The sequence below is a fragment of the Ranitomeya variabilis genome, chromosome 4 (genome assembly GCF_051348905.1).
Source record: "Ranitomeya variabilis isolate aRanVar5 chromosome 4, aRanVar5.hap1, whole genome shotgun sequence".
NCBI lineage: Eukaryota > Metazoa > Chordata > Amphibia > Anura > Dendrobatidae > Ranitomeya > Ranitomeya variabilis.
Window position 1 is genome coordinate 52,423,972 of NC_135235.1, and position 25,357 is coordinate 52,449,328.

Below are 25,357 nucleotides of genomic sequence, written 5' to 3' on the forward strand. Positions count from 1 at the left end.
AATGGAAAAAGTTTTAAAAACTTACCTTAAGTTTCAGGTTTTTATCTTTATCATTTTATTTTCAGACTCTTCTCCCTGATAAGCGATTTGCATCCTGCTCCTAGTACCACATTTTCTTCTTGTGAGTAAATCCCTGCCAGTAAGAAATGCTGGACGCGAGGTCTGCGACTGCCTCCACTAGCGCGAATGTATCATCAGCACAGCTTCATTCCTGGAGCGATTTCCCCTTCTACATCCCATGAAAGTGCTTTTCTTGCTTCTGCTGATCAGCATTGATGCTGAGGGTGGCGTTTTTCCTCTCCCTCCAGCTCCGCACTTTCTGCACTCGTATACTCGGCCTGTGTGACTCACAGTGGCCTCTTTGAACCCCTGGCACAGTCCAGCCTATCCGACCGGGCATGTGGCCACTCTTAATCACTGACTGTCGTGTTCTGCCGCTCGGCACCAATCACTTGGTTAGAACTAAGACGTAATTCCAGACTCAGCCCAAAGACAATGCACCGCTGTTTTTAGGATACAAAGTTTTTTTTCTCACTCTACTCTTATATAATCCCTAGAAGAATTTATACGAGTTTGCAAAAATGGTCGGAGCAGATTGTTGTGATTTGTTCTGGCACCGACAGGCGGTCCGGGACTGCAGCTAGTCCAACAAACAAGTTCTTCCAAATCGTGCAGAAAATAAAAATAAATACCTGCCCGTGCGGGTGCTACCGAAACACACACACAGGATGAAGGATGCATTCATCCAAACACTGGCTTCTGCTTTATCCTATTCACTATCAGGCTATGCGCACACGGCGTCTTTTGGCTATGTTCACACTTTGCGCTTTTGATACGCTTTTTTTTTCATGCAAATTTCAGCTGCGTTTTACAGTACCAGCAAAGTGTATGAGATTTCAGATTTCTTACATTTTAGTTTTTTATCTTTAGTATTTTGGTCAAAAACCTCGATTCTGCGGCAGGTCCGTTCTATGTAAAAAAATCCTCACTTGTCAAAAGAGTTGTGTGCTGCCTTTCATCTATCCTACTGTACATTCGCTAGGCTGCAGAAAAGTAAAGGAAAGCATCTGCAGTACATGGAAACCCTACTACATGGCGTCTCATCTCGTGTTTAACCACAAGTGATAACTTCACGGTGTGAACGAGGGCAGAGTGGGAAAAGGTGGGATGTGCTGTGTACGGCTGGCAAGAGGTAGGGCCCGTTCTGATGAGCAGGTCTTAGGTACGGGGCCGATGGGCTGCAGACGGTCAGCATACAGAGCAATTACAGCCAAAGTGCCAATGAAGAGACATTTTCCCAAGTTATCACAGAATTCACCAGTCAGCTCTGTTTCACGTACTAGAAAAGTGCATCTATGGATGCAGACATGCACGGACTGACCCAGCACCTCTCCTGAGCGGAGCTGGACAGATCCATATATTTCTATGTAGTGGTCACGCTCGGGTCATGAGAGCCGCCAGACAGTCCCTGCACTGTGGGCCGATTCATACGGCCATCTGATTGCGCCCTAAATGGCCGGCAGCTCCTACACCCACCTGCTGGCTCCCACGTACAAAGGCAATAACATCCACAATTTATCAGGGGTGGTAGAGCCTGTTTTTTCAGACAGCTGTCTGAACCAAGCTTTATACTTAAAGGGGTTGTCCACACTTGTGTCTACAGACTTGTGAAGCCACATAGCACGCACACTGCCCGCTGTCAGGATTTTCCAGGTGCAGGGAGCGGGTGGTCATGTGACTGCAAGCATGTGATTTGCAGACTTCAGGCCACATTCCAACTAGACGCATCCAGTCTCCTCCAATTCACTTGCATGGAACGAGGCCGGGCACGTCTAGTTGGCACATGACTGATTATATGCAAATCGTATAATTGTGGTCATGCGCCCGATTGCTCTCTGTCCCTGAAAATCTTGACAGCCTTCTGTGAGGATTCACAAGTCTGCAGACACAGAGTGACAGCAAACTTGAGCCCCAAGCCTGGACAACCCTTTTAAAGTATCAAACAGGAACTTTCGCATTTTAAATGCGCCATTGCCATATTTAGATACCATTTACACCTTCAGATTACACCTCTGCAGTGCCCAATATTTGGATATCACCAACATATACTGTATAAAGATTCCAATGCAACTTTATCTTGATCCTCTCCAATTCCTATTTCCGTATTTCCAGGGGGCCCTTTCAGCAATGAAAACTGCCACGTCAAGGCATTCATGTTTCTCAATGATCCACCATGCGCTAGATAGGAAAGTAGGAGAAGTAAACTGCAGTATAAGGGCTCTTTCAGACGTCAGTGTGTCCGGTACGTGTGGTGACAGTTATCCACGTACCGGAGTCACATTCATGTAAATGGGTCTGTGCACGTCAGTGTTTCCACAGACCATGTTTCCGCGGGCAAAATACACTGACATGTCCGTTTTTAACAGCAGCACAGGCCACAAACCATCCCGCACACACTGATGACATCCATGTGTCATCAGTGTGACACGTACCGGCACCTGGGAAGCAGCATTACAGCTAGTGCCGTTCCCCGGGGCCGGGTGCTGAAGACGGCTCTCATCATTCTCCATCAGCACGAGCAGAGGAGAATGTTGAGAGTTATATTCAACGGATAACAGCGAGAGTAGGTGGCAGCTGATGGGACTACTATTCCCATTAGCCTACATCTGCTGCTGCTAATAAGTGAGAGCAGGCAGCAGCTGAAGGGAGTATTCATCAGCCGCCGCTTGTGCTAGAATGTAAAAAACAGCATGAATTCCCCTGTATTTCTGATAACCAGCCAGGTAAAACTGACAGCTGGAGGATGCAACCCTCAGCTGTCAGCTTCAGCAACGCTGATATCTTCGGTACTGTTTTTTTCTATCAGGACGTGTGAAAGAGCCCTAAGAGAGCAGCAGTTGGTGGCCTGTTGGGGTCTACAGCAGTTCCAGAAACACCTGGTCTCTTTGGTGACCTACAGACCTGCTGTAAGAAATCCTAAAGGGACACAGCTGGGGTTAAGTGTTTAGGTACGTAGGTATCGGTGACAGTCAGTGACACTACAGGTGGCATCTGGATAATGGAAATGTAAGAGCCAAACTTACTAGTATATCACCGATTTTGGCTTTTCTATTTGTTTAATCCTATAGAAAAAAATTCTGTAAAAATGTAAATCTAGTGAAAAGAAAATTGTGCATTGTGTGAATAAGTGGAGTCCCATTTTAACATCTGATGACACCAGGCCTTGCTCTGCTGTACTGTGCAGTGTGCGCTACATCATCATTATCGTTACTGACTATACTTTAGCAATTCAGACACACCTGCTAATTTTCGGTACATTTTTCGATTTTTGGCCTGGGCCCTTCATTGGATCCACCTGTTCCTTTCCATAAAACAGTCTTAAGTTCTTTATTAATATGTTACTAATGGTTTACAGCTACTGTACATAAAACCCCGACATATAGCAGCTCCTGAAAATGTGATGGCCCGCAGGTACCTGGGCAGATGACGAATCTGAAAGGACATAGAACAGTTTTTTTCTAAGATGATAAGCAATGGGGAAGATTTGCTAAAAATTGTCTGCAAACTTAGGATTAGACAGCGTTAAAATTTGCCAAATTTATCAAAGTGATTCTTATAAAGTTGATAAATTTGGTGAATATTAGACTGCCTAGTCTAGGTTTGTGGCAGAAATCTTCATCAAAATTTTGTTTCAATTTACAAAATTGACATTATATGAGCAGTAGAAAAAAATAACAGGACAGATCAAAATGTCCTCAATCTGATGGCCAAAGTAGGTTTGCAAACACCATTGTGACCTCTAAAGCATCCGACCTCTAAAGCAGCCACAAGTGCGGACTCAATTAAAAAAAAAAAAAAAGAATATGGCAGGAGTAGTAAAGGCTGAGGGATTTTGTAATGATATTTTAAAGGACGAGCTTGGCATCAAAACTTTGTATCTGATGATGGAAGAAAATAGCGTTAATTATTTAACAGGATAATGCCCAACAGGGATTTGCATGTAGCTGCAGTATAGGCCCCTAGGGTCAGTTTTACCTGTGGGCTCTAGGCACCCAAATGCGCACACACAGCTTTGCATTTGTCAATTTACACCGATTTCTAGCAAACCCAAATTTAAGGTTTAAATTTTATTATAATTGTAAACTGAACTTTTTAATGTTGTGGCGCCACATTTATAATCAGCCGGACTATTCCGAGAGGTGTGCACTTCCTCAGCAAAAAAAAACAAAACACATTGTTTTACTGTAGCAGCAAAGTGAATGAAATTTCTGAATTTCTATTTTTTCCTTGGAAGATATAAATCTGTTTCAGGCTAATTATATGTGGTGCCACAATATTAAAAAGCAGATTTTACGATTATGCTTGGATGCTTTGCGCTAGAAAACAGTGTTAAAGGACAAATGCAAAGCTGTAATTAGTTAGCAGAAGTAAATCCATCTGTCAGGCGCCCTTTAAAAATATAAGTTTTCAATTATGCCTAAAGGAATGAAAGTCTAATAAAAATACATTTTTTAAATTATTTTCCTAATTTATTCCATCACCCCCCAAAAATTTTTATAACATAACATCATGACAGTATACTAAAATGAAACAATTACAAAACTTACTAAAAAGAAAAATTTCCATAATTAATGAGAATACATAAAAACTTTGCACTTTAATTCCAATTTTAGTTTGTTTTTTTAGTTTTTAGACAGATTCTCATTTTCTGCTTTATAAAAGGGATAACGTTTCTCATTGTGGAAAGTGACAAGCTAAGCCTGGCATGTCAGAGTGAGGAGACTCATAAGCCATGCATGCTCCTCTGGGAAATTATATATACAAATTGTCTCTTCAGAGAAGAAGAGGACGAGAACTCTATTGCCACCTATCAATATCGACCCTCTAACGAGCCTTGCAAAATGACTTGGGATAAAAGCCAAACTAGGATCTCAATTCGCAGACACGGTGTTTCGGGGTGTTGCCCTTCATCGGTGCAAAGTATGAGATCTGATTTGGCTAGGTGAGAGACTCTGGACTGGGGTCTAAGGGCTTGGCTTTTCACTCTCCAGAAGGGGAAACATTACCCCTTAGACCCCAGTTCAGAGCTTCTCACCTAGCAAAATCAGTAGTTATATTTTTCACTGATGAGGGGAAAAACCCCGAAACCATATCTGAAAATTGAGATTCTGGTTTGGCTTTTATCAAATGCTAAAGACTCGACAGGATCCCTGCTGCTTTATAACACTGAAAACATAGGCTAGCCACGTCCACTTCTGAGCAGAAAAAGTAAAATTATCAAGATGTTGTCATTCATTTTTGGCATATTATTATTTTAAAAGTGGAGAAAATGAGCGAGTATAAAAATTCTCGGGCAATTTATGATTAAAATCTGGAATAAAGGCTAAAAGAAAAATAATGTTTTCTGTCTGTATTTTCATCCTATAGAGTTTACCTCCCCTAAAAAAAACCCCTATATATTTAGAACAGGATGCTGCACTGTACATAGTGGTCGGACATGGTGGTCGCCATAATAACCTTCGAGGATCATGACTTGTATGATCTGGTGACCCAGATGAGGAAGCAACCACAAAAATCCAACATTGACTTTGATGTAAAGAATGAGGGCTGTGAAGTGTAATGGAGCGAATAATCGCACAATTATCACAGAGTGTACACTCACATGCATAAAATGCCAAACGCGGTGACCCTCAAAGAAAGTCCTGTGCCGGGGACGCAAGAATGTAAAACAGAGCCGCTAATTTCAAGTGACACCGTGAAGAAAACTGGAAGAAAAGACCACAGAGTGAAGGCCAGAATCACTAAGATCACAGCGAGCGAGAAGAGTGACGGCTCCATGGAAAGGCGACTATTGTACATCGGCACGTTGTCCACTATTACCTGGTCAATACATCGCACAGAAGTCACAGGCAGATTTGTCCAAACTATGTCAGGCCATGTTCACACGCCGAGTATTTGGTCAGTATTTTACATCAGTATTAGGAAGCCAGAACCAGGAGTGGGTGATAAATGCAGAAGAGGTGAGCCGACGCGCCTGTCTAGTGACATGGCCATCCAGAGGGTGTAGCGTCACTCCATACAAGTGTATGGAGCAAAGCCGTGACCACTGGAGGGCTCTGGCTGAGTGTATGTATAATGCGTAAGAATCTCGCCGATCTCAGCTCAGAAACCAGCGAAACCCTTCACGTATTCCTATTCAGCTGTCACGCTCGGGTCAGGAGAGCCGCCAGCCAGACCAACCACTGCTTTCTGATCTTGGTCCGATTTTATCCGGCCGTCTGACTGTGCCCATACTGTCAAACTGGACAGCACTGCAGGTCCCAGCCACCCTAATCTAAATGGCTGGAAAGAGCCTGAGCCGTCCAGAGCTTCTGCTCCCGTCGTCTGTTGGACCACCAGTGCGGGACGTGGTGACAGAGGAAGAAGTCGCGGGAGCAGGTCCTGGTGGAGATGTGACAAGGTTCCAGGTGGGACATCTCCTTAAGGCTCATGGCCCTATATTACGCATGCGTACGACAACCTTTTGTGAACCATGTCCTACATATGGGGAATCTTCATTATAAGGTTCTTAAGTGTCAATCAATGGGCAGAAAACATCTAAGGTGTTTCCGGTACGAGACATGCAATTTGGGGTGGAAGGAGTCACATTGTGGGCACCTTTGGGGCTATTTTCGTAGTTTTCAGCATGTTGTAAAACGTACATGTTACTTTGCATATTTCTCACCGCTTTATCCTCGTGGATTACACGGCTACGTAACATAGAACCACCTCTCAGGGATTAGCATTCCTACTACCTAATACCCAAATGTAATTTCACAAATGATCAGAAAAGCTTGTAAACGTATAATATCAACGATCTCATCCTTCAGCGAGCACCAAGCCCGCATCACCCACATACACAGGAAAATATTTATGTGGCATCCTGACACCGTGGAATCTCCCAGACATTGCCGGGGCTTGTTACAAATCCTATGAGTCAGTCCAATCCGTAAGGCGTCTCCTCTGTGTTTAAAGCAGAAGATAATAGACAATTATTATTTATGGAAGAAACTATTGTGCTGGTTGCATAATGTGATACGCGCCGTGAGGACATGTGTCCCCCAGAACAAGGCCGGATCCAATACAATTGTGAAATGACAAGTACGACAACACTGAACAAGTGAAATGCGACAGCGGTGACTGCAATAAACCGGCAGCAATTAATGCACTCGTATCTACACTAAACTAAAGGTGCCGATACACAAACTAAACTCAGACAAAACCTATGAATTTATGTATCACCCGCCAATCATTTTTTGCATATTTGATGCTCCACTAACACTCCTTTTTGCAGATTGTCAGAAAAATGAAAATTAGGCATGTTGAATTTTAAAATGCCCAATCATGTTTTAATAAGGGGAGAGAAGTGTCTGAGATCATTCCGTATTTTCTGGATAAGACACTCCGGATTATAAGACGCACCCCAAATTTTGAGGAGAAAAATAGGAAAAAAATGTTTTTTTTATATATAAAACGATGGCACTTCTTATAATCCATGCGTCTTATTGCTTACTGGGGGTGGTGGCTGCGGTGAAGCGGGGTCCCAGGGTCGCTGCTGGAGGAGGCAGGAGTGGGGCGATTATGCAGGCCGCAGGCTGGGAGGAGGGGATGTTCCAATGTGAGCCGCACCGCTGCTGGTGTCCGGTGCTGCTGTGGGGATGTCTGGCGCCTGCTGCGGGGGAGTCTACCGACATTTTGTGAAAGGCCAGAGCCCCCGTAGTTACATGGCTTCCTATGCGGTGGACTCCGGGAAAATGGCAGCCAGGGGTGGCGCATGCGCAGATGGAGATCTCGGCAGCAAGATCTCGGGAGATGAGATCTCAGCGCTGAGCAGCCTTTAACTCTACGTAAAGTGACCTGCGGTTCGTGTTTCAAATCTCCAATACATCAATTTCGGTACGCTGAGTTTTATGTGCAGATTTTCCCAAAATTAAATCAGACGTGGAAAATCTGCAGGTAGAAACGCACATCCCTTTTAGTGTGTTTCAGCTGTGGAAATGCAATAAAAACTCATGTAACCGGCAAGTGGAGCTTTGTTAAAGCTAAATACCAGGAAGTCTAAAAAGCAGCTTTATTTAAAACATGACATACTAAAAGTAGGCAAAAAATATAGTAAAAAAAATGGGATAAAAACATGTAAAAAGACACTCAAAAAAGCCACAAAAAACGGAGGTAAAGCAATTTACTTACTAGGTGCAGAAAATCTGCAATACCATGTTTTTCTAACTTTTCCTATCTAGCAGTCTGTGAAAAACAAGCAGCACACAGAAAGCATGTCAAGGGTGGTCTGATTTTTTTACAGGCCCATAGACTTACATTACTGAGATTGATGGGACACTTGGATCAATACCGGACAGGTCTCCGCAATTTTGCGCCGACTGCTCGGTCTGTGAAAAATACGAAGATGTGAACAGCCCCATAGACTTTCATAGGTACGAATGTTGTCTGTGAAAAATGCAGATCGCACTCGTATATGAAAAAAAAAAGTTTCTCCACTTTCTCCTATCTAGCCGTCCATGGACACAGGACCGCACATGGATGCCATCCGAGGGATGTCCGATTTTTTTCACAGGTCTATCGCCTTCCATTGCCGATTTTGATTTGTCATGTGAACAGCCCCATAGACTTTCATAGCTATGGACTTGTGAATGAGGTCCAAGAGAGATCACTGCCAGAATGGATCACGCAGGCGTCTGTAGTTATTGTAGGGTCAGGTCTAAGTGCTAAAATCATTTTATGGTGTGATAAAGGCATCATGTGCACATCTTGGGATTTAAAGGCAATAAGTTGGTAGAGTTTTTAAGGTAAGGACAGATCTAAAAAAAAGTGCATCATTTTTTGCTTATTGCACCAGAGGATCCTGAAATCACAGATTGGGGTGCTGTAAACTTTAGCCCTCATTTGCATATTAGATTTACCGTAAATTGGCTGACCTTACTGGCAATGATGGGTTTGGCTGACAATCTAATGTGTACGCGAGTCTCGGACAATTAGGCCAAAATGGCTTCGGGCCACACAAATGACAAACAGCTATCTAATGCGTATGGTGGGCTGTTACCTGGCATCCAGCTGGAAAGGACAGTGCAGCCCTGGACTAGGATGCTGGAAATGCTGAGCAAGCACATCGCATGTACACAGCCTGCTGATAATAATAATTACCTATATACACAAGCATGGCTTCCCAGGTCATGCTCATTGCCGGAGCGGATTTGTCTGACCTTTGCTCTGCACGCCATCAATATCATCAGTAAACACTTTACAGCGCAGTAACAGCTGATGGACATTACATCATTCAGTGCTGTAGATCACCCTGAATGCGGGGCCCCATCATATGGGACAAGGAGCAGGGAGGCCCTTCTTACTCCATAGCTGGTATGTGGTATTAAATGTCCGAGATGGGAAGTGACCACTAATTACCACATTACTATCCACTTGAACACAGAATTTTCTTTCTTTCTTCCTCCCCAAAAATTGTGCCTTCTTTCAAACCGGCACCAGAGGCAACAATGCACCCCTGTGCTGACCGAGGGATTGCCATCCATGCAGTTCCACAGAGGTCGCCGAAGTCCCGGGCGTTTACTGCATAAAGCATTACGTCTCATGTATTTAGTGCCTGCAGAACTACGGGTCCTGGGCGCTCGGTGCCTGCAGAACTACGAGTCCCGGGCACTCGGTGCCTGCAGAACTACGAGTCCCGGGCGCTCGGTGCCTGCAGAACTACGGGTCCCGGACGCTCGGTGCCTGCAGAACTACGGGTCCCGGGCGCTCGGTGCCTGCAGAACTACGAGTCCCGGGCGTTCGGTGCCTGCAGAACTACGGGTCCCGGGCGCTCGGTGCCTGCAGAACTACGGGTCCCAGGCGCTCGGTGCCTGCAGAACTACGAGTCCCGGGCGTTCGGTGCCTGCAGAACTACGGGTCCCGGACGCTCGGTGCCTGCAGAACTACGGGTCCCGGGCGCTCGGTGCCTGCAGAACTACGAGTCCCGGGCGTTCGGTGCCTGCAGAACTACGGGTCCCGGGCGTTCGGTGCCTGCAGAACTACGGGTCCTGGGCGCTCGGTGCCTGCAGAACTACGAGTCCCGGGCGTTCGGTGCCTGCAGAACTACGGGTCCCGGACGCTCGGTGCCTGCAGAACTACATGACACGGACGCTTGGTGCCTGCAGAACTACGGGTCCCGGACGCTCGGTGCCTGCAGAACTATGGGTCCCGGACGCTCGGTGCCTGCAGAACTACAAGTCCCGGGCGCTCGGTGCCTGCAGAACTACGGGTCCTGGGCGCTCGGTGCCTGCAGAACTACGAGTCCCGGGCGCTCGGTGCCTGCCGAACTACGGGTCCCGGATGCTCGGTGCCTGCAGAACTACGGGTCCCGGGCGCTCGGTGCCTGCCGAACTACGGGTCCCGGATGCTCGGTGCCTGCAGAACTACGGGTCCCGGGCGCTCGGTGCCTGCCGAACTACGGGTCCCGGATGCTCGGTGCCTGCAGAACTACGGGTCCCGGGCGCTCGGTGCCTGCAGAACTACATGACACGGACGCTTGGTGCCTGCAGAACTATGGCTCCCGGGCGCTCGGTGCCTGCAGAACTACGGGTCCAGGGCGCTCGGTGCCTGCAGAACTACGGGTCCAGGGCGCTCGGTGCCTGCAGAACTACGGGTCCAGGGCGCTCGGTGCCTGCAGAACTACGGGTCCCGGGCGCTCGGTGCCTGCAGAACTACGAGTCCCGGGCGCTCGGTGCCTGCAGAACTAGAAGTCCCATGAGCCATTCAGAAGTGTGCAATGTCACTTGGAACTTGTAGTTCTACACGAATATAGGGCTGGATTAATAGTTTTGCTTACAGGCTGAGGAGCCTAGAAGTGTAGTCTTGGCCCTGACACACGGATGAGTCCCAGCCCTGTCCCCGGCCATAGCCCTCAGCATCCTCCCCTCCTGCGCGGCCACCCTGCCTGCACCCGGGTATAAATAGTATGGGCGGCTGTGGAAACTCTCAGGGTTCTGATGTGACATTTCGTTTGCGGCTATTATTGTTAATAAAGTTCTAACAAAAAAAACCCCTGTTACTACGGAAACGAGCGCGCGCACTGGCAGACAGGCTGGAGCGCGGCCTAGGAGCGTCCTCCGCTGCTCTTGTCTTGTACAGACCAGGCCGGAAAACGAAAACCGCCCTCTGCTCTATCCAGTTCTACCTCGTCCTCTAGCCGTAGGACAGACGGTGTCCGTTGTATGCGTTATTCATTATTAATAAAGAGTGAAGGCAAAAAAAAGTTGTTGCTAGGGAAACGTTCGCGCTCCCGGCAGAGGCAGTGGAGAGGTACCGCGGGGACGCGCAGAGCGAGGCCCAGTGTAGAGGAAGAGTGAGCGGCCGCAGCGTATGTCTCACCTCCGGGCGCCTGTCGTCTCTGCTCGGCCGCTCGGGGGATCCGGGACCGGGTGCTGCTCGGGTATCCGCCCCTCTCCTTCCTCCTCCCTCTGTGGCCGGGGCCGCGTCCCCGTGATGGGCTGGGCCTGACAGGAACGTGTGAGTAACCCGCGGCCTGCGGATAGGACTTACAGCAGGTGTCCATTGATAAAGCGCTGCTCCTGCTCTCACATTATCTGCGGACGGGATCGCATAGGAGCGAGCGATTCACCACCGATCTGGGATCTCCAAAGGGGGTTGGAGCCGACCCGGCCTGGATCTCCCGGTGTCTCTGTTCTCCCCGGGATCAAGTGGGATTTACTGTCACTAGAAAGGATCTAGTGCCCTAATATCAGGGAGGAACTAGTCCTTTATCATCGGAGGGATTAATTAGGATCTGCTCTTATTACTGTCATCAGATCAAGGAGAATCTATTGGTGTAGATACTGAGGGATTAACAGAATTTACTCTTCTATCAGGAGGGATCGAAAAGGATCTGCTGCCCTCAGAAAGGATCTACTGTTCTCAAAAAAGATCTACTGCCCTCAGAAAGGATCTGCTGCCCTCAGAAAGGATCTGCTGCCCTGTTTGCAGAGTTATTGCGGAGGATATAGCGGATTCCCCAGTCGATCACCCTCTCACTTTCCTGTCATTAGGTGGGGCATGAAGCCAGCAGCCCCCCGCTGATTCGTCTACTCTTCTCCACAAGTCCAGGGCTGCGGTTTGAGGTTTGGGGGGGAAGCGGCCACCCAGAAAAAACAGAGGAAATGTCTTTCTTTAACTTTCGCAAGATCTTTAAGCTCGGCGGGGACAAAAAGAAGAAGCAATACGAGCACGTGAAGAGGGATCAGAAACCCGAGGAGGTCTGGGAGATCATCGGGGAGCTGGGCGACGGGGCCTTCGGGAAAGTGTATAAGGTGAGTGAAGATTGGGGGTCGGGGGGGAGATGGGATCGATGCAGTGGGGTCATCTGTGTACGCCGGGAAGTAACCTGATAGATCAGATCGTTCCTGTTCGGCAGATTTATCCTCCAGAATTGATTCTCAGGAGTCTAGAATTCCCAGTTTGAGACCAAACCAGTCTACAGCTCTACTGGTAAATGCTCCATCCAGTATGATCTGCCATTCCGCGTGCCTGGGAGGTGTGCTATATGTGTGCTATATGTGGTATTTCTATATGAGCCCTTGTGATGAGGAATAGATGTGATCATCTGTCTTGATTTCTGTGGGTCAGGGATCCCAGCGTCAGGAAATAAACTCTACAGGGAAAATATTGACACTGTGGGACTGTTTGGCTACATTGTATCTCCTTACACGAGTCCAGTTCTGCCCTCTGGGATGTGAGAAAACAGTAGGAATAAATAACCGGTCCTACAAACTTTATGTTGGGTCGGATTGGGCCAGATGATGCAATGTGGGGACATTTTCAAGTCTTTGTCGATGGACCTGAATCCACCCTACAGTTTTCTGATCACCGTAGGGTTCTCTGGTTACTGAGATGATCCATGGAAGGTCCTGTGTCATACCATGTGATCAGGAATTATCATCCCTCCCCAAAAAAACAAAAAAAAAGACCACCGGCACTAATGAACTCTTCCGGTTGGACGTGGTTTACTTTTGTTAGAACCAATTTGGTCAGACTGACATTGATAGCTATATTGTATGGGTGTGACTCATAAGCCACACCCCAATTACACCTTAGCCCCTCCTCTTTTGACAAAATGGGCCGGGCAAGTGTCATGTGCAAAAAAATTAAATGTCCCAGCTGTTGAAGATACCGTATGCGAAATATGGAGCCTGTCATCACCATCAGTTGTCAGGGGGGGTCCCGCAGGATGGTGGGCTGTCATGCTTTGCCGATGACTGTGGTCCATACCGCTGTCAGGTCTCCCATCAGACTGCAGAGGAGATCTGACAGCTGTTTGTGACTCAGTATGGCTGCCACTATTAGTCCTGTGCAGATCACACGCTGGCAGGAGACACATCCGAGCTTTAATGTCCGGCTCATCCGAGGGTTATTGACGTAGACAAGTGTTAGATGTTATGTACGTCGTTCCATAAAGAGTCAGACGATCTCTCCCGTCTTCCTCCTAACGCCCCAGTGTCATGACGGTACAGGAGGTGATATTGGGATTTGGCTCTCTGTGATCCTGTTTGGGTCACACGTTCAATGTCTTGGCAGGACTGGAGTAAGCCAAACCTCTGACTCCGACTCCTCAATTTCCATGACTCTGACTCCACCGAAATGGGATCCGACTCCACAACTCCGACTCCATAGCCTTGACAGGGCTGTGGAGTCTTTAAACCAAACCTCCGACTCCTCAATTTCCTTCCATGACACCGACTCCACCAAAATGGGCTCTGACTCTGACTCCACAGCGCTGTGTCTTGGCTGCAAAAAGTTACTTATACAAGGGTCTTGGCACTTGGAGGGGATACATGATTATATTGTGACTACTGGAAAACCTTTACTTCTAGAAATATTATCTACAATGGGGGCAACTTGAGTGTTTTATTTGAAGATTAAAGCCGTGAATTTCAGCAAGCAGTTTACTCCAGAATGTTGCGACTTTTGGGGTCTTTACTCCAGTTCCCTCCCATCCCCCTGGGCCGGCCTGACACATTCATTGTCATTTCCTCCAGCCCCTGGAGCCGGCAGTTGTAAGGTGTCCACGCCTTATAGTGAACTAGGCCTAGAGTTGAGCACATTTTTCAATATTCGGTTCAGATGACGATCGCTGTATTTGCAATATCCACCAAACGCCATTGGAGTCAATGGGAGTCAGAATGGGCAAATATGTTCCAAAACCATCGTCAAATATAAATTCAGCAGGAATATGGCAAATTCGGATTCAGCGATCGTTTCCGAACATACTGGCACATCTTACTCCAGCGCGTCATCAATCTTAATTATTTAGGGCCTAAAAGCGGGTCTGACTTCTCGACTGATCATCTGTTAGTGCAAGAGGATATTTAATAAGACAAGATGCGAGGGGAGTAACTTAAGTGGGTGCATCTAAAGCCTAGGGGGGTGCCAAAAGGTTCTTTTTAGTTGAAGAAGACCCCGACACTAAATCTATAAGTTTTCAAAAGTTTTCCTCTCCTGCTGATGAAACAGTGATTTTGTCAAGCAGCCGAATAAGTGACACATTGCTGTAATCGGGGCGTCTGCCCCTTACATAGTGCTGCTCGCAGATTAGATGGGGAAAAACCTGGTGGCAGATTCAAGCAATCCAAATATACGTGTGATATGTCCGTCCTTCAGACGTTTTCTAGATATGTGGATTGTACCATGAAAAATAGCATCCACGTGTGATCAGAAAAACTGCATAGTGTGAGGAGCCACCGCCATCCCTAGGGTCTCTATAGCACGCGTTGCCCTTTCGACACCGCTCGCCCATGTACCTATGCTAGACCCTAGTTAGGTGAGAGCCCTATTGGAGGTGGCACCTGCTGGGCATCCTAATAATCCATGGATGGGTTGCGCTTTGCCCTAATGGAGGCTTCTCTTCACAGCCGCTTCTCTGCTCGTAAAGGGGAGACCAGATGGGATAGTGGCCCACACTATGGGGACCGTACCCTAAAAGGCTTTTTTAGGTCTACCCGGTACCCAGTTGTTTCTCCTTGAGACTCTGTGACCTGATTGATGGGGGTTGATACCATTTGATCACTTTCTATTGTAGCGATCAAAGGGTTAAACAGCCACGTCAGAGGATCCTGTACCCCACAGAACGCGGGGGGGACACCCTTGTAAAATATCAGCCGCAATAACAAATGGGCTCGGGTGGTGGTTAAGGGGTTTGAAAGGGTTTTGTGTGTGTTATTTTCTAGATATGATGTCACTTGTGGGATGACCTCCACCGCTGTCGTTCGCCGCCGTAGGTGTGGGCTCAGCTTTCTGCAATGAATTGTGTAGGAACGCAGAGGAAATGCCATTTCCCCCCAGACTTCAGCGCCCTCCATACTTGTCTTGGGAGGCGGCATTTCCTGAGCCGCTGCCCCTGGCACATTATTCAGTAGAGCAGCTTGCAGGGGGCTAGTGAAAGTGTTGTTCTTCTTGTGGGAAAGTCACAGAAAGAAACCAAATCCCCCACTAGAGACGGCAGGGAAAGATTGATCTGCGCCCCAGCCCCCCACCCCCTGCTTCCTATTCCCTGCCAGGAGCCTCTATAGTTTCAGTCATTCAATCTCCTGGCAGGAGTTCACTGTGCAGCCGCCATGTGATTGTCTGGAGCTGATCAGCTCATGTGCTTCATCATCACATGGAGGCGGCAGCCACAGCACAATGTCACTGGCAGATGTCAGAGAGGGGCGTCCTGTGAGTGACCCTCTGATCAAGCAGCTGATCGCATGAAGGGGGATGGGAACTGCATTATAAGCAATTAGACGCCACTTAGAGGGGTTTTCTGGCTTCAGAAATCTCTTCTTCATGGCAGAGTTTGTGTTAAAGGGATCCGGCACCAGATTTTTCCTATGTAATTTGAGTGCAGCATGATGAAGGGGCTGAGATCCTGATTCCAGTGATGTCACTTACTGGACTTCTTGGTGCAGCTTTGATAAAACCCCTGTGTTCCCTGCTGTGGATGTATCAGTGCACTGAATGCTGAGCTGTGTATAACCCCACCCCCACCACTGATTGGCAGCTTCCTGTCTACACTGGTGGGGGCGGGGTTACACAGATTAGCTGGACTGCCTGGCACAAGACACCTAGTCCTGAAGTTATGATTTCCTGCTGATAAAACACTGGTTGTATTAAATCGACAGCAGACAGTCTAATAAGTGATACATATCTGGCCAGTAACTGCGCTCTGCAACTCTGCCTGAATTGGCAGCACAAGCTGTAAAGCACAGTTTGTATTAAAAAAAACCAAAAACCCTGAATTGCCATCCTACCCCCTTATAGGAGCAGGATATCTGCCTCTGAGCCTTTTGTGCTGTGTCGTGGCTTATGTAACACATGCACAGCAGATCAAGGGAAGAACAAAGGGCATTTGGCAGTCTGGTCCGTGTAGTACATGTGCTCTCCATTATGTCTTTGCCACCACAGCACGTTCTGCTTTGATCCCCTCCATGTACACGCACACACTCCAGCTTTATTATAGGATGTGCAAGAGTTAATTAAAGGGAAGCTACAGGGGACAAACACGTTTCCTATAGTAAGAAATGACCAAAGATTCCGTCCTAGCTATTCATTTCTCCCAGAGCTGTAGAAGCCCCAGTAATATTTCTAGTGGCCACAGAAGATGCCAGATATAATCCTCCAGCGAGTGAGTAATGGCCACTGTAAGATCTGCAGCCTTGTGTTATGGCCTTGTGTCTTGGCTATGGAGCAGAGCACAATGGTTATCACGTGGGAGCACCTCCCCTAATAAGAAGAACGAGGATCTTGAGCCCCCTTTTCTTAAATGACCACAGTGAGGAGGCTTTTTTGACAAGTGCTATGTGTCAAAATGAGGGATCGCGCTCGAATGAGTTATATGGTCATCTCCAAGGGATCTAAATGGAGCGGCGGTTCATCATGTGTTCCTTCCGTTCAGTGGTGGTCCGCCGCGCGCTCCGTCAGTTCCATTCATTCATTCTCCACACTGTCGTCATGTAGTTAGCAGAAAGGGTGGGCATGTAGTGATTATGGGGGTCCCAGTGTTTGCCCATCAGTTATGAAGCATTTGTCACCTATCCTCTTGTAATGTCAGATGACTCTGATTATCATTCCCAAAGAGAAGAATATGAAAGCCGCAAGCCCCGTCAATTGTTTTCCGTGAAAAGAGCAATGAATCTGCATTTCGGGTGGCTGTTTCTTCTATCTCCTGTTTCCAGCATTTGGGTCTCCTTTCCTATTTCATCTGTGACACTCACTGACCCGCTCTTGTATGATGGGATCATTCACACTCGTGGTGACCGGATGGCGGCTGGCTTCATGCTGTGCATGGAAAGCTTTTGAGTATGGGGTGGGCTTTGTTAATAGAAGGGGGGATGCTGTCCCATCACCGCCACTGCAAGGTTCCTGTTTACTTTCCGTCCGTCCTGCTTCTTGTTAATATGTGACAGGACATGTCCAATGGATCGTAGTGCAGGGGTTGCTGAGGGATATCTGGTCTAGATCGTGATTTTCCTATTAGGATATCAAGTAATTGGCATTTAAGGGGCAATCACCGATCATGGTTTATAGTATGATCCTGCAGAGAGACAATTGCCGTACTGAATGACCTGAACATAAGGAAGAGATCCCAGTATTGCTACTTCTAATCTATATATATAATTGCCTAAGGGGTACTTCCGTCTGTTTGTCTGTCTGTTTCTCTGTAACGGAAATCCCGGGTCGCTGATTGGTCGCGGCCAGCCGGCGGCGACCAATCAGCGACAGGCACAGCCAGGCCGCGAATTGGCTACTCCCCTCCAGTCAGCACCCACATAGCGTTTCAGGACTGCATTACACCACGGCATAACGCAGTCCGTTAACGCTGCCATTAAACCTGTAAGTGAGCCCAACTTTTTACTATTGATGCTGCCTATGCAGCATCAATAGTAAAGACATATAATGTTAAAAATAATAATAAAAAACATTATATTCTCACCTTCCGCCGTCCGCGCCAGCCTTTCCCGCTCCTCGCGACGCTCCGGTCCCAAGAATGCATTGCGGCAATGACCAGAGATGACGTAGCGGTCTCGATAGACCGCTACATCATCATGTGTTATTGCCGCAAGGCATTACTGGGAACGGAGCGTCACGAGGAGCATCGCTAAACACCTTGCCTTGTGCAGGCATGTACTACGGAGGACTGAGAATGAACTTCAATCCAATATTGCAGCCAGCATGCAGCCAGCGGGTAAGGAAAGGGTGAATCAAACACCCGAAAACCCCGCATCTATGGCTGAAAATTGTTCCCTCCAAATTCAGGTGACAGAGTCCCTTTAATTACTCTACATATATCTTCTGTTTCTTTTTAGGAAGTAGGCGGCAACTACTCTAACTCTACTCTAAGTATATGTACTTAATCCTTTATTTAGTATTTCATGGTTTGTTCAGCTCTCACTCTGGGATCTTCCCCTTTTTCAGCACACTTTCCCTTCTGTCGGTAATTTACACTCTTCACTGCCCTTCGGTTCTTTAGGAGAAATGTGAAGCACTTGACATCTTTTCAGGCGGCATAGGTCTGAGTTGACATTGTCTAATCTGTGGTTAGGACTATATCAGCTCACTCAGGAACCAGTAGAGATTGCGGGGTCAGGATCTCTGGTCTGTACAGGAACCAGCAGGGTCAGTTGCAGTTTTTAGCTTTACCTATTTTCCCATGTGAGTTGCTAAGCCGGAATAACAGAAACAATACAGCAAATAGAGGGCATGTCCAGTAAGGTTACTAGCCAGAAATTATAAAAATAGTATAAAAAACATGACTCCTGTCTTCCCAATCCTTTTTTTATATATATTTTTTGGGGTCCTATAAAACAAAAAAATGTTTCCCTTCTTGAGAGTCTCCATTCGTGTACATGAACATGGGGAGATATTCTAAAGACCCCATACACATAAGATAAGTCAGCCAAACCCTCGGATTTCGGCGGACTCAGACGACCATCTGATGTGTTTAGGGGCCTCCCAAATGTCATTAAAAAAGAAACTTCCACCATATTTACCAACTTTGTGCAAATGGATGAATGACTTTCACAAGGCTTCAGACATTGCTTTGTCCCCGATTGGTAAAAACCTGGAGGTGGCCTTGTATGAAGCATTGACATTCAATATGCCTGATTTATTTGTTTGCCCCAATATGAGATGAATAAACTTTGGAGCAACTTCACACTTTTAAATAGTTAGCTGATCCAGCTAAAATCCACGGGTTAGGCTAACGTCAGACTAGTGACGGGCACTCTACCCGGTCCCTCTATGTTCTTTCTTCCACTTTATACACCTGGGACACCTCTGTCGTCACTATTCGTGTGCTGTAAATTCTGGAATGTTGATCTTGGCCATTAATGTTGGTTGTAATACTGTCGATCTTTATGAACCTTCTAAAGAATGCCGAGAATGGTTGGTAATCTTTGACTGTATTAACACTATGCGATGGATTTGGGTCAAAAGCTCTTTGAACACATGAAAAACGAATCTTTGTGAAGGATGTTCTTCAGAATTTTACAAAGTTATTTGAAACAAGTGCATGTCCCCAGAACAAAGCTGGTACCTTATAGATAACATCTTTTATGATTGGAGTCCTTCCCATCCCCTTTGTTTCCTTGTAGTACCTTGTAGACGCCATGATGAGATTTCATGCCCAGAGCTTCTCTCTGAAGACCTCCCTCTTTGTCTGCAGCACGACTTCCTGTCACGGCGCTCTTAAAAATAAAAGTATCATTATACTGCCCCATGAATAAAATTGTCCTTCACTGTGGTTCCTGCACAAAACATCCCCCCGCACTGCCCCTCTGTATAATATCCCCCCCACACTGCCCCTCTGTATAATATCCCCCCGCACTGCCCCTCTGTATAATATCCCCCCCGCACTGCCCCTCTATATAATATCCCCCCCGCACTGCCCCTCTGTATAATATCCCCCCCCCCGCACTGCCCCTCTGTATAATATCCCCCCCGCACTGCCCCTCTATATAATATCCCCCCCGCACTGCCCCTCTGTATAATATCCCCCCCACACTGCCCCTCTGTATAGTATCCCCCCCCACACTGCCCCTCTGTATAGTATCCCCCCCCACACTGCCCCTCTGTATAGTATCCCCCCCACACTGCCCCTCTGTATAATATCCCCCCCGCACTGCCCCTCTATATAATATCCCCCCCCACACTGCCCCGCTGTATAATATCCCCCCCGCACTGCCCCTCTATATAATATCCCCCCCACACTGCCCCTCTGTATAGTATCCCCCCCACACTGCCCCTCTGTATAGTATCCCCCCACACTGCCCCTCTGTATAATATCCCCCCCACACACTGCCCCTCTGTATAATATCCCCCCACACACTGCCCCTCTGTATAATATCCCCCCACACACTGCCCCTCTGTATAATATCCCCCCACACACTGCCCCTCTGTATAATATCCCCCCACACACTGCCCCTCTGTATAATATCCCCCCACACACTGCCCCTCTGTATAATATCCCCCCACACACTGCCCCTCTGTATAATAGCCCCACACACTGCCCCTCTGTATAATAGCCCCACACACTGCCCCTCTGTATAATAGCCCCACACACTGCCCCTCTGTATAATAGCCCCACACACTGCCCCTCTGTATAATATCCCTCCACACTGCCCCTCTGTATAATATCCCTCCACACTGCCCCTCTGTATAATAGCCCCACACACTGCCCCTCTGTATAATTTCCCCCCACACTGCCCCTCTGTATAATATCCCTCCACACTGCCCCTCTGTATAATATCCCCACACTGCCCCTCTGTATAATAGCCCCACACACTACCCCTCTGTATAATATCCCTCCACACTGCCCCTCTGTATAATATCCCCACACTGCCCCTCTGTATAATAGCCCCACACACTGCCCCTCTGTATAATATCCCTCCACACTGCCCCTCTGTATAATATCCCCCCACACTGCCCCTCTGTATAGTATCCCCCCACACTGCCCCTCTGTATAGTATCCCCCCACACTGCCCCTCTGTATAATATCCCTCCACACTGCCCCTCTGTATAATAGCCCCACACACTGCCCCTCTGTATAATATCCCTCCACACTGCCCCTCTGTATAATATCCCTCCACACTGCCCCTCTGTATAATATCCCTCCACACTGCCCCTCTGTATAATATCCCTCCACACTGCCCCTCTGTATAATATACCCACACTGCCGCTCTGTATAATTTCCCCACACACTGCCGCTCTGTATTATTTCCCCCCACACTGCCGCTCTGTATAATTTCCCCCCACACTGCCGCTCTGTATAATTTCCCCCCACACTGCCGCTCTGTATAATTTCCCCCCACACTGCCCCACTGTATAATTTCCCCCCACACTGCCCCTCTGTATAATAGCCCCATAATGTGCCCTTGCAGTAACACCCAGCCCCATACCCCCTTCCCTCCCATCTATGGTCAGACTTGTAATCTTTGGCTCTTCCATGGAGCTCTTACCATTCCTCACCGCGACACCGACACCTCTGCGCAGCGCTGTGTTAAGAGCAGCAGTGTAATGAGGTCAGTAGCGTTACAGCAGCCTGTGGATGCTGCAGGTGGCAGAAGGTTTCTGGTCTGGCAGCCATTGGCTACCTATGTGGCTGCGGGACTAAGGTCCTCCGGATCAGTTTGCTCAACCCCAGCATTTTCTGAACACTGGCTCTCCGTCAGAAGACGTGTTCCCTCCAGTGCCACCTGTAGAGGGAGCCACTCTATAGTCAGTATCTGGCTGGCATCCACGCTGTTTCGGGCTTCTTTTTCCTTTCACATTATCTAATATATTCTTGGTCGTACGCCATTGACTTACAGAGCTGCTATGTATTGGGATGGGGGGAACAAAAAGCAGAGGAGGAGACTCTGGTTTGTCTTATATCCTCAGTCTTATTAAATCTGTTTTCCAGTTTTGGAGAATACAACCCGTGTCCCGGCTGCAGTTTATTTAAAAAAAAAAAACTGCTTTGTTCACCTTCCCCTGGTCCAGCACGGATTCTGTTATTGGCTGCATTCAATCAGCGAACTCAGCGGCCCTGCCCAAGTAGACAACACAAGCCACTCATATCTGCTGAGGTCACTGATTGTCTGCAGCGCTGTTGACTTGGTGTCATTACTGCCCTCAATAACAAACACCAGGAGGAGCCCTGGACCTGGGGAGAGGAGTAAGGCTCAGTTTATTTGTATTTCAAAACGAACTGCAGATGGGGGGACATCGGATTTCCGGAACCAGAATAGGTTTACAGGTGGCATTAAAGATACAGAAGCGCTCATTTGCATACCTTATTACCCAGAAGGCATTGCCTGGCCTATTAAGTGATGCTACATACCAGCGTGCCTTTGTTGTGCTCTATGGACGGGGACCTTGATGAATGGTGCATTATTCTCAGGGAAGTACCGGCCGGCCGTATCTTGTGCACTGCTTCCTGTCTGGCATTTCCTGCTTCTGGTTAATGCACATTATACTCTTGTTGGATCCCCCCTACTAGAATTATAGGGGCTTCTCCGGGAGGCTGTGGGATCCAATAAGATGAGCACATCCTGGAAGATGTATGGTGTAATAGATGTCCGTCCTAAAAGCTCCGGTACAGTGCTGGCCTGCAGGGATGTGTGTGGATGGCGCCATTAATCACAGCAAGCGCCAGAGCACATACATACACTATGCTTTACAGTGCAGTCACACTCGCTTTTGATCCGCATCCAGCTGCTCTGCATTGTGGGAGATGTAGGAGTAACCTGGAATGTCAGAGTGAGGAGACTTATAAGCCATGCAGTTCTCCTCTGGGAAATATGCAAATTGTCTCTTCAGAGAGGAAGAGGACTATTATGCATAGCTTATAAGTCTCTTCATTCTGGTATGCCAAGCTTGGCTTGTCACTCTCCATAAGGAGAAACGTTACCCCTTAGACCTCAGTCTTAAGCCTCTCACCTAGCCAAATCAGATCTCATACTTAGCACTGATGAGGGGCAACACCCCCCGAAACACGTGTCTGCAAATGGAGTTTCTGGTTTGGCTTTTATCCTCAGTCATGTGACAAGACTCGTTATAGGGTCGATAGTGACTTTTCAGATCGCTAGTTCCAATAGGTGGTGCTAAAGTTCTAGTGCTCTTCAATCTGCATGCTGTTCAGGTTTGTGGGGGCAAAACAAGCCGCATCTCCCACAATGCACAGCAGCACAGCGCGCCAGTCTTCACTGCGTTCCCCAATCTGTATGCCAGGACCCAGCCTAATGGTTCTCCGACACGTGAAATCCTTCTGGGAGATGATCATGGAAAATGTGTTTCCGGACAGAGCTGGCATGTGAACGCCGCCCTATAAATAGCCGGCTGTGTTACATAATGGCTCCTGCCACGGAGATGGCATCTGTGCACTGGTGTCAGAGACTCGGAGCCGCACCAGCCAGGGGAGTCGTCCCTAGCACCCAATCACACTGCAGCTCTCACAATTTATCAGAGAGTCTAAAAAATGAAATCAGTGACGTGATTGGTGACTTCACTCGTCCTAGATCTAATTGTGCACTCAGTAATGCGAGATCCCAGAGATTGCTGGTGACCTGTGCCGTTCTCCCAGATTTCCCTTCATCACTGCTGAATAGTCACATGTAATTCACTGCGATTTAGGAGATTATATGATGTGTCCTGTAGACTGCTGGAAACACCCAGAAATGTAACCCGACCATACTGTCTGCTAGAAAGCCTCATAATGTTCTGCTGTATTACCGCCTCCGAAATACGCGGCTGATCCACAGATCTGATAGTGTTCATAGGTTTATGGTTGAAAGAAGACCCGGGTCCAACCTGTAACTCAACATACTGATTCTATGGAAAATAAAACTCCAGATTAGATGTAGAATCCTTACCCGATTACACGTATGGCAGTAGGACTAGTCTCCTGGATCAGCGTCCCACCACAGAATCTAATCCCCATAACCTGTGATACTGTATATTTCAATAAAGGTATCCAGGTTTCTCCTTGTACTTTTTGAAGTGAAATAACCATTACAACATCTTGTGGCAGAGAGTTCTATAATCTTACTGCTCTTACAGTAAATAATTCATAGTCTCACTGCTCTTACAGTAAAGAATCCATAGTCTCACTGCTCTTACAGTAAAGAACCTATATTCTCACTGCTCTTACAGTAAATGACCCATAGTCTCACTGCTCTTACAGTAAAGAACCCATAGTCTCACTGCTCTTACAGTAAAGAATCCATAGTCTCACTGCTCTTACAGTAAAGAACCCATAGTCTCACTGCTCTTACATCAAAGAATCCATAGTCTCACTGCTCTTACAGTAAAGAACCTATAGTCTCACTGCTCTTACAGTAAATGACCCATAGTCTCACTGCTCTTACAGTAAAGAACCCATAGTCTCACTGCTCTTACAGTAAAGAACCCATAGTCTCACTGCTCTTACAGTAAAGAATCCATAGTCTCACTGCTCTTACAGTAAAGAACCCATAGTCTCACTGCTCTTACAGTAAAGAACCCATAGTCTCACTGCTCTTACAGTAAAGAATCCATAGTCTCACTGCTCTTACAATAAAGAACCCATAGTCTCACTGCTCTTACAGTAAAGAATCCATAGTCTCACTGCTCTTACAGTAAAGAATCCATAGTCTCACTGCTCTTACAGTAAAGAACCCATAGTCTCACTGCTCTTACAGTAAAGAACCCATAGTCTCACTGCTCTTACAGTAAAGAATCCATAGTCTCACTGCTCTTACAATAAAGAACCCATAGTCTCACTGCTCTTACAGTAAAGAATCCATAGTCTCACTGCTCTTACAATAAAGAGCCCATAGTCTCACTGCTCTTACAGTAAAGAACCCATAGTCTCACTGCTCTTACAGTAAAGAACCCATAGTCTCACTGCTCTTACAGTAAAGAACCCATAGTCTCACTGCTCTTACAGTAAAGAACCCATAGTCTCACTGCTCTTACAGTAAAGAACCCATAGTCTCACTGCTCTTACAGTAAAGAACCCATAGTCTCACTGCTCTTACAGTAAAGCATCCATAGTCTCACTGCTCTTACAATAAAGAACCCATAGTCTCACTGCTCTTACAGTAAAGAATCCATAGTCTCACTGCTCTTACAGTAAAGAATCACCATTTTGTGATCATGATTAAACCTTCTTTCCTAGTCTAGAGGATGCCCTCTTGTCACCATCGCAGGCCTAGATGTAAAAATAACGTTATAAAGCTCTCTGCACTGTTCACTGATAGATTTGTCTTTTGTAATAATATCGCCCCTAAGGCTTGGTTTTTGCAAACTGAATAACCAGCAGGTG

The 25,357-nt window shown here is 47.2% G+C and overlaps 2 protein-coding genes across 5 annotated transcripts in view; one reads left to right on the forward strand and one right to left on the reverse strand.

Moving 5' to 3' along the window:
- The window catches only part of STN1 (STN1 subunit of CST complex), a 30,121-nt gene extending 18,544 nt beyond the window's left edge, over positions 1-11,577 (reverse strand). Inside the window, exon 1 of one of the 3 annotated variants that reach the window (XM_077258515.1) lies at positions 11,416-11,577. The gene's annotated coding sequence lies outside the window, so the exon portion shown is untranslated. Of the gene's footprint in view, positions 1-25; positions 161-3,299; positions 3,321-11,415 lie in introns of those variants that run through there. The other 2 variants (XM_077258518.1, XM_077258516.1) reach the window with 2 other exon arrangements.
- SLK (STE20 like kinase) overlaps positions 11,303-25,357 on the forward strand; it is a 50,648-nt gene continuing 36,593 nt past the window's right edge. For both annotated transcript variants that reach the window (XM_077258513.1, XM_077258514.1), the window contains exon 1: positions 11,303-12,350. In XM_077258513.1, coding sequence (XP_077114628.1) covers positions 12,201-12,350 — 150 coding nt within the window. In that variant the 5' untranslated portion in view covers positions 11,303-12,200. The remainder of the gene's footprint in view (positions 12,351-25,357) is intronic.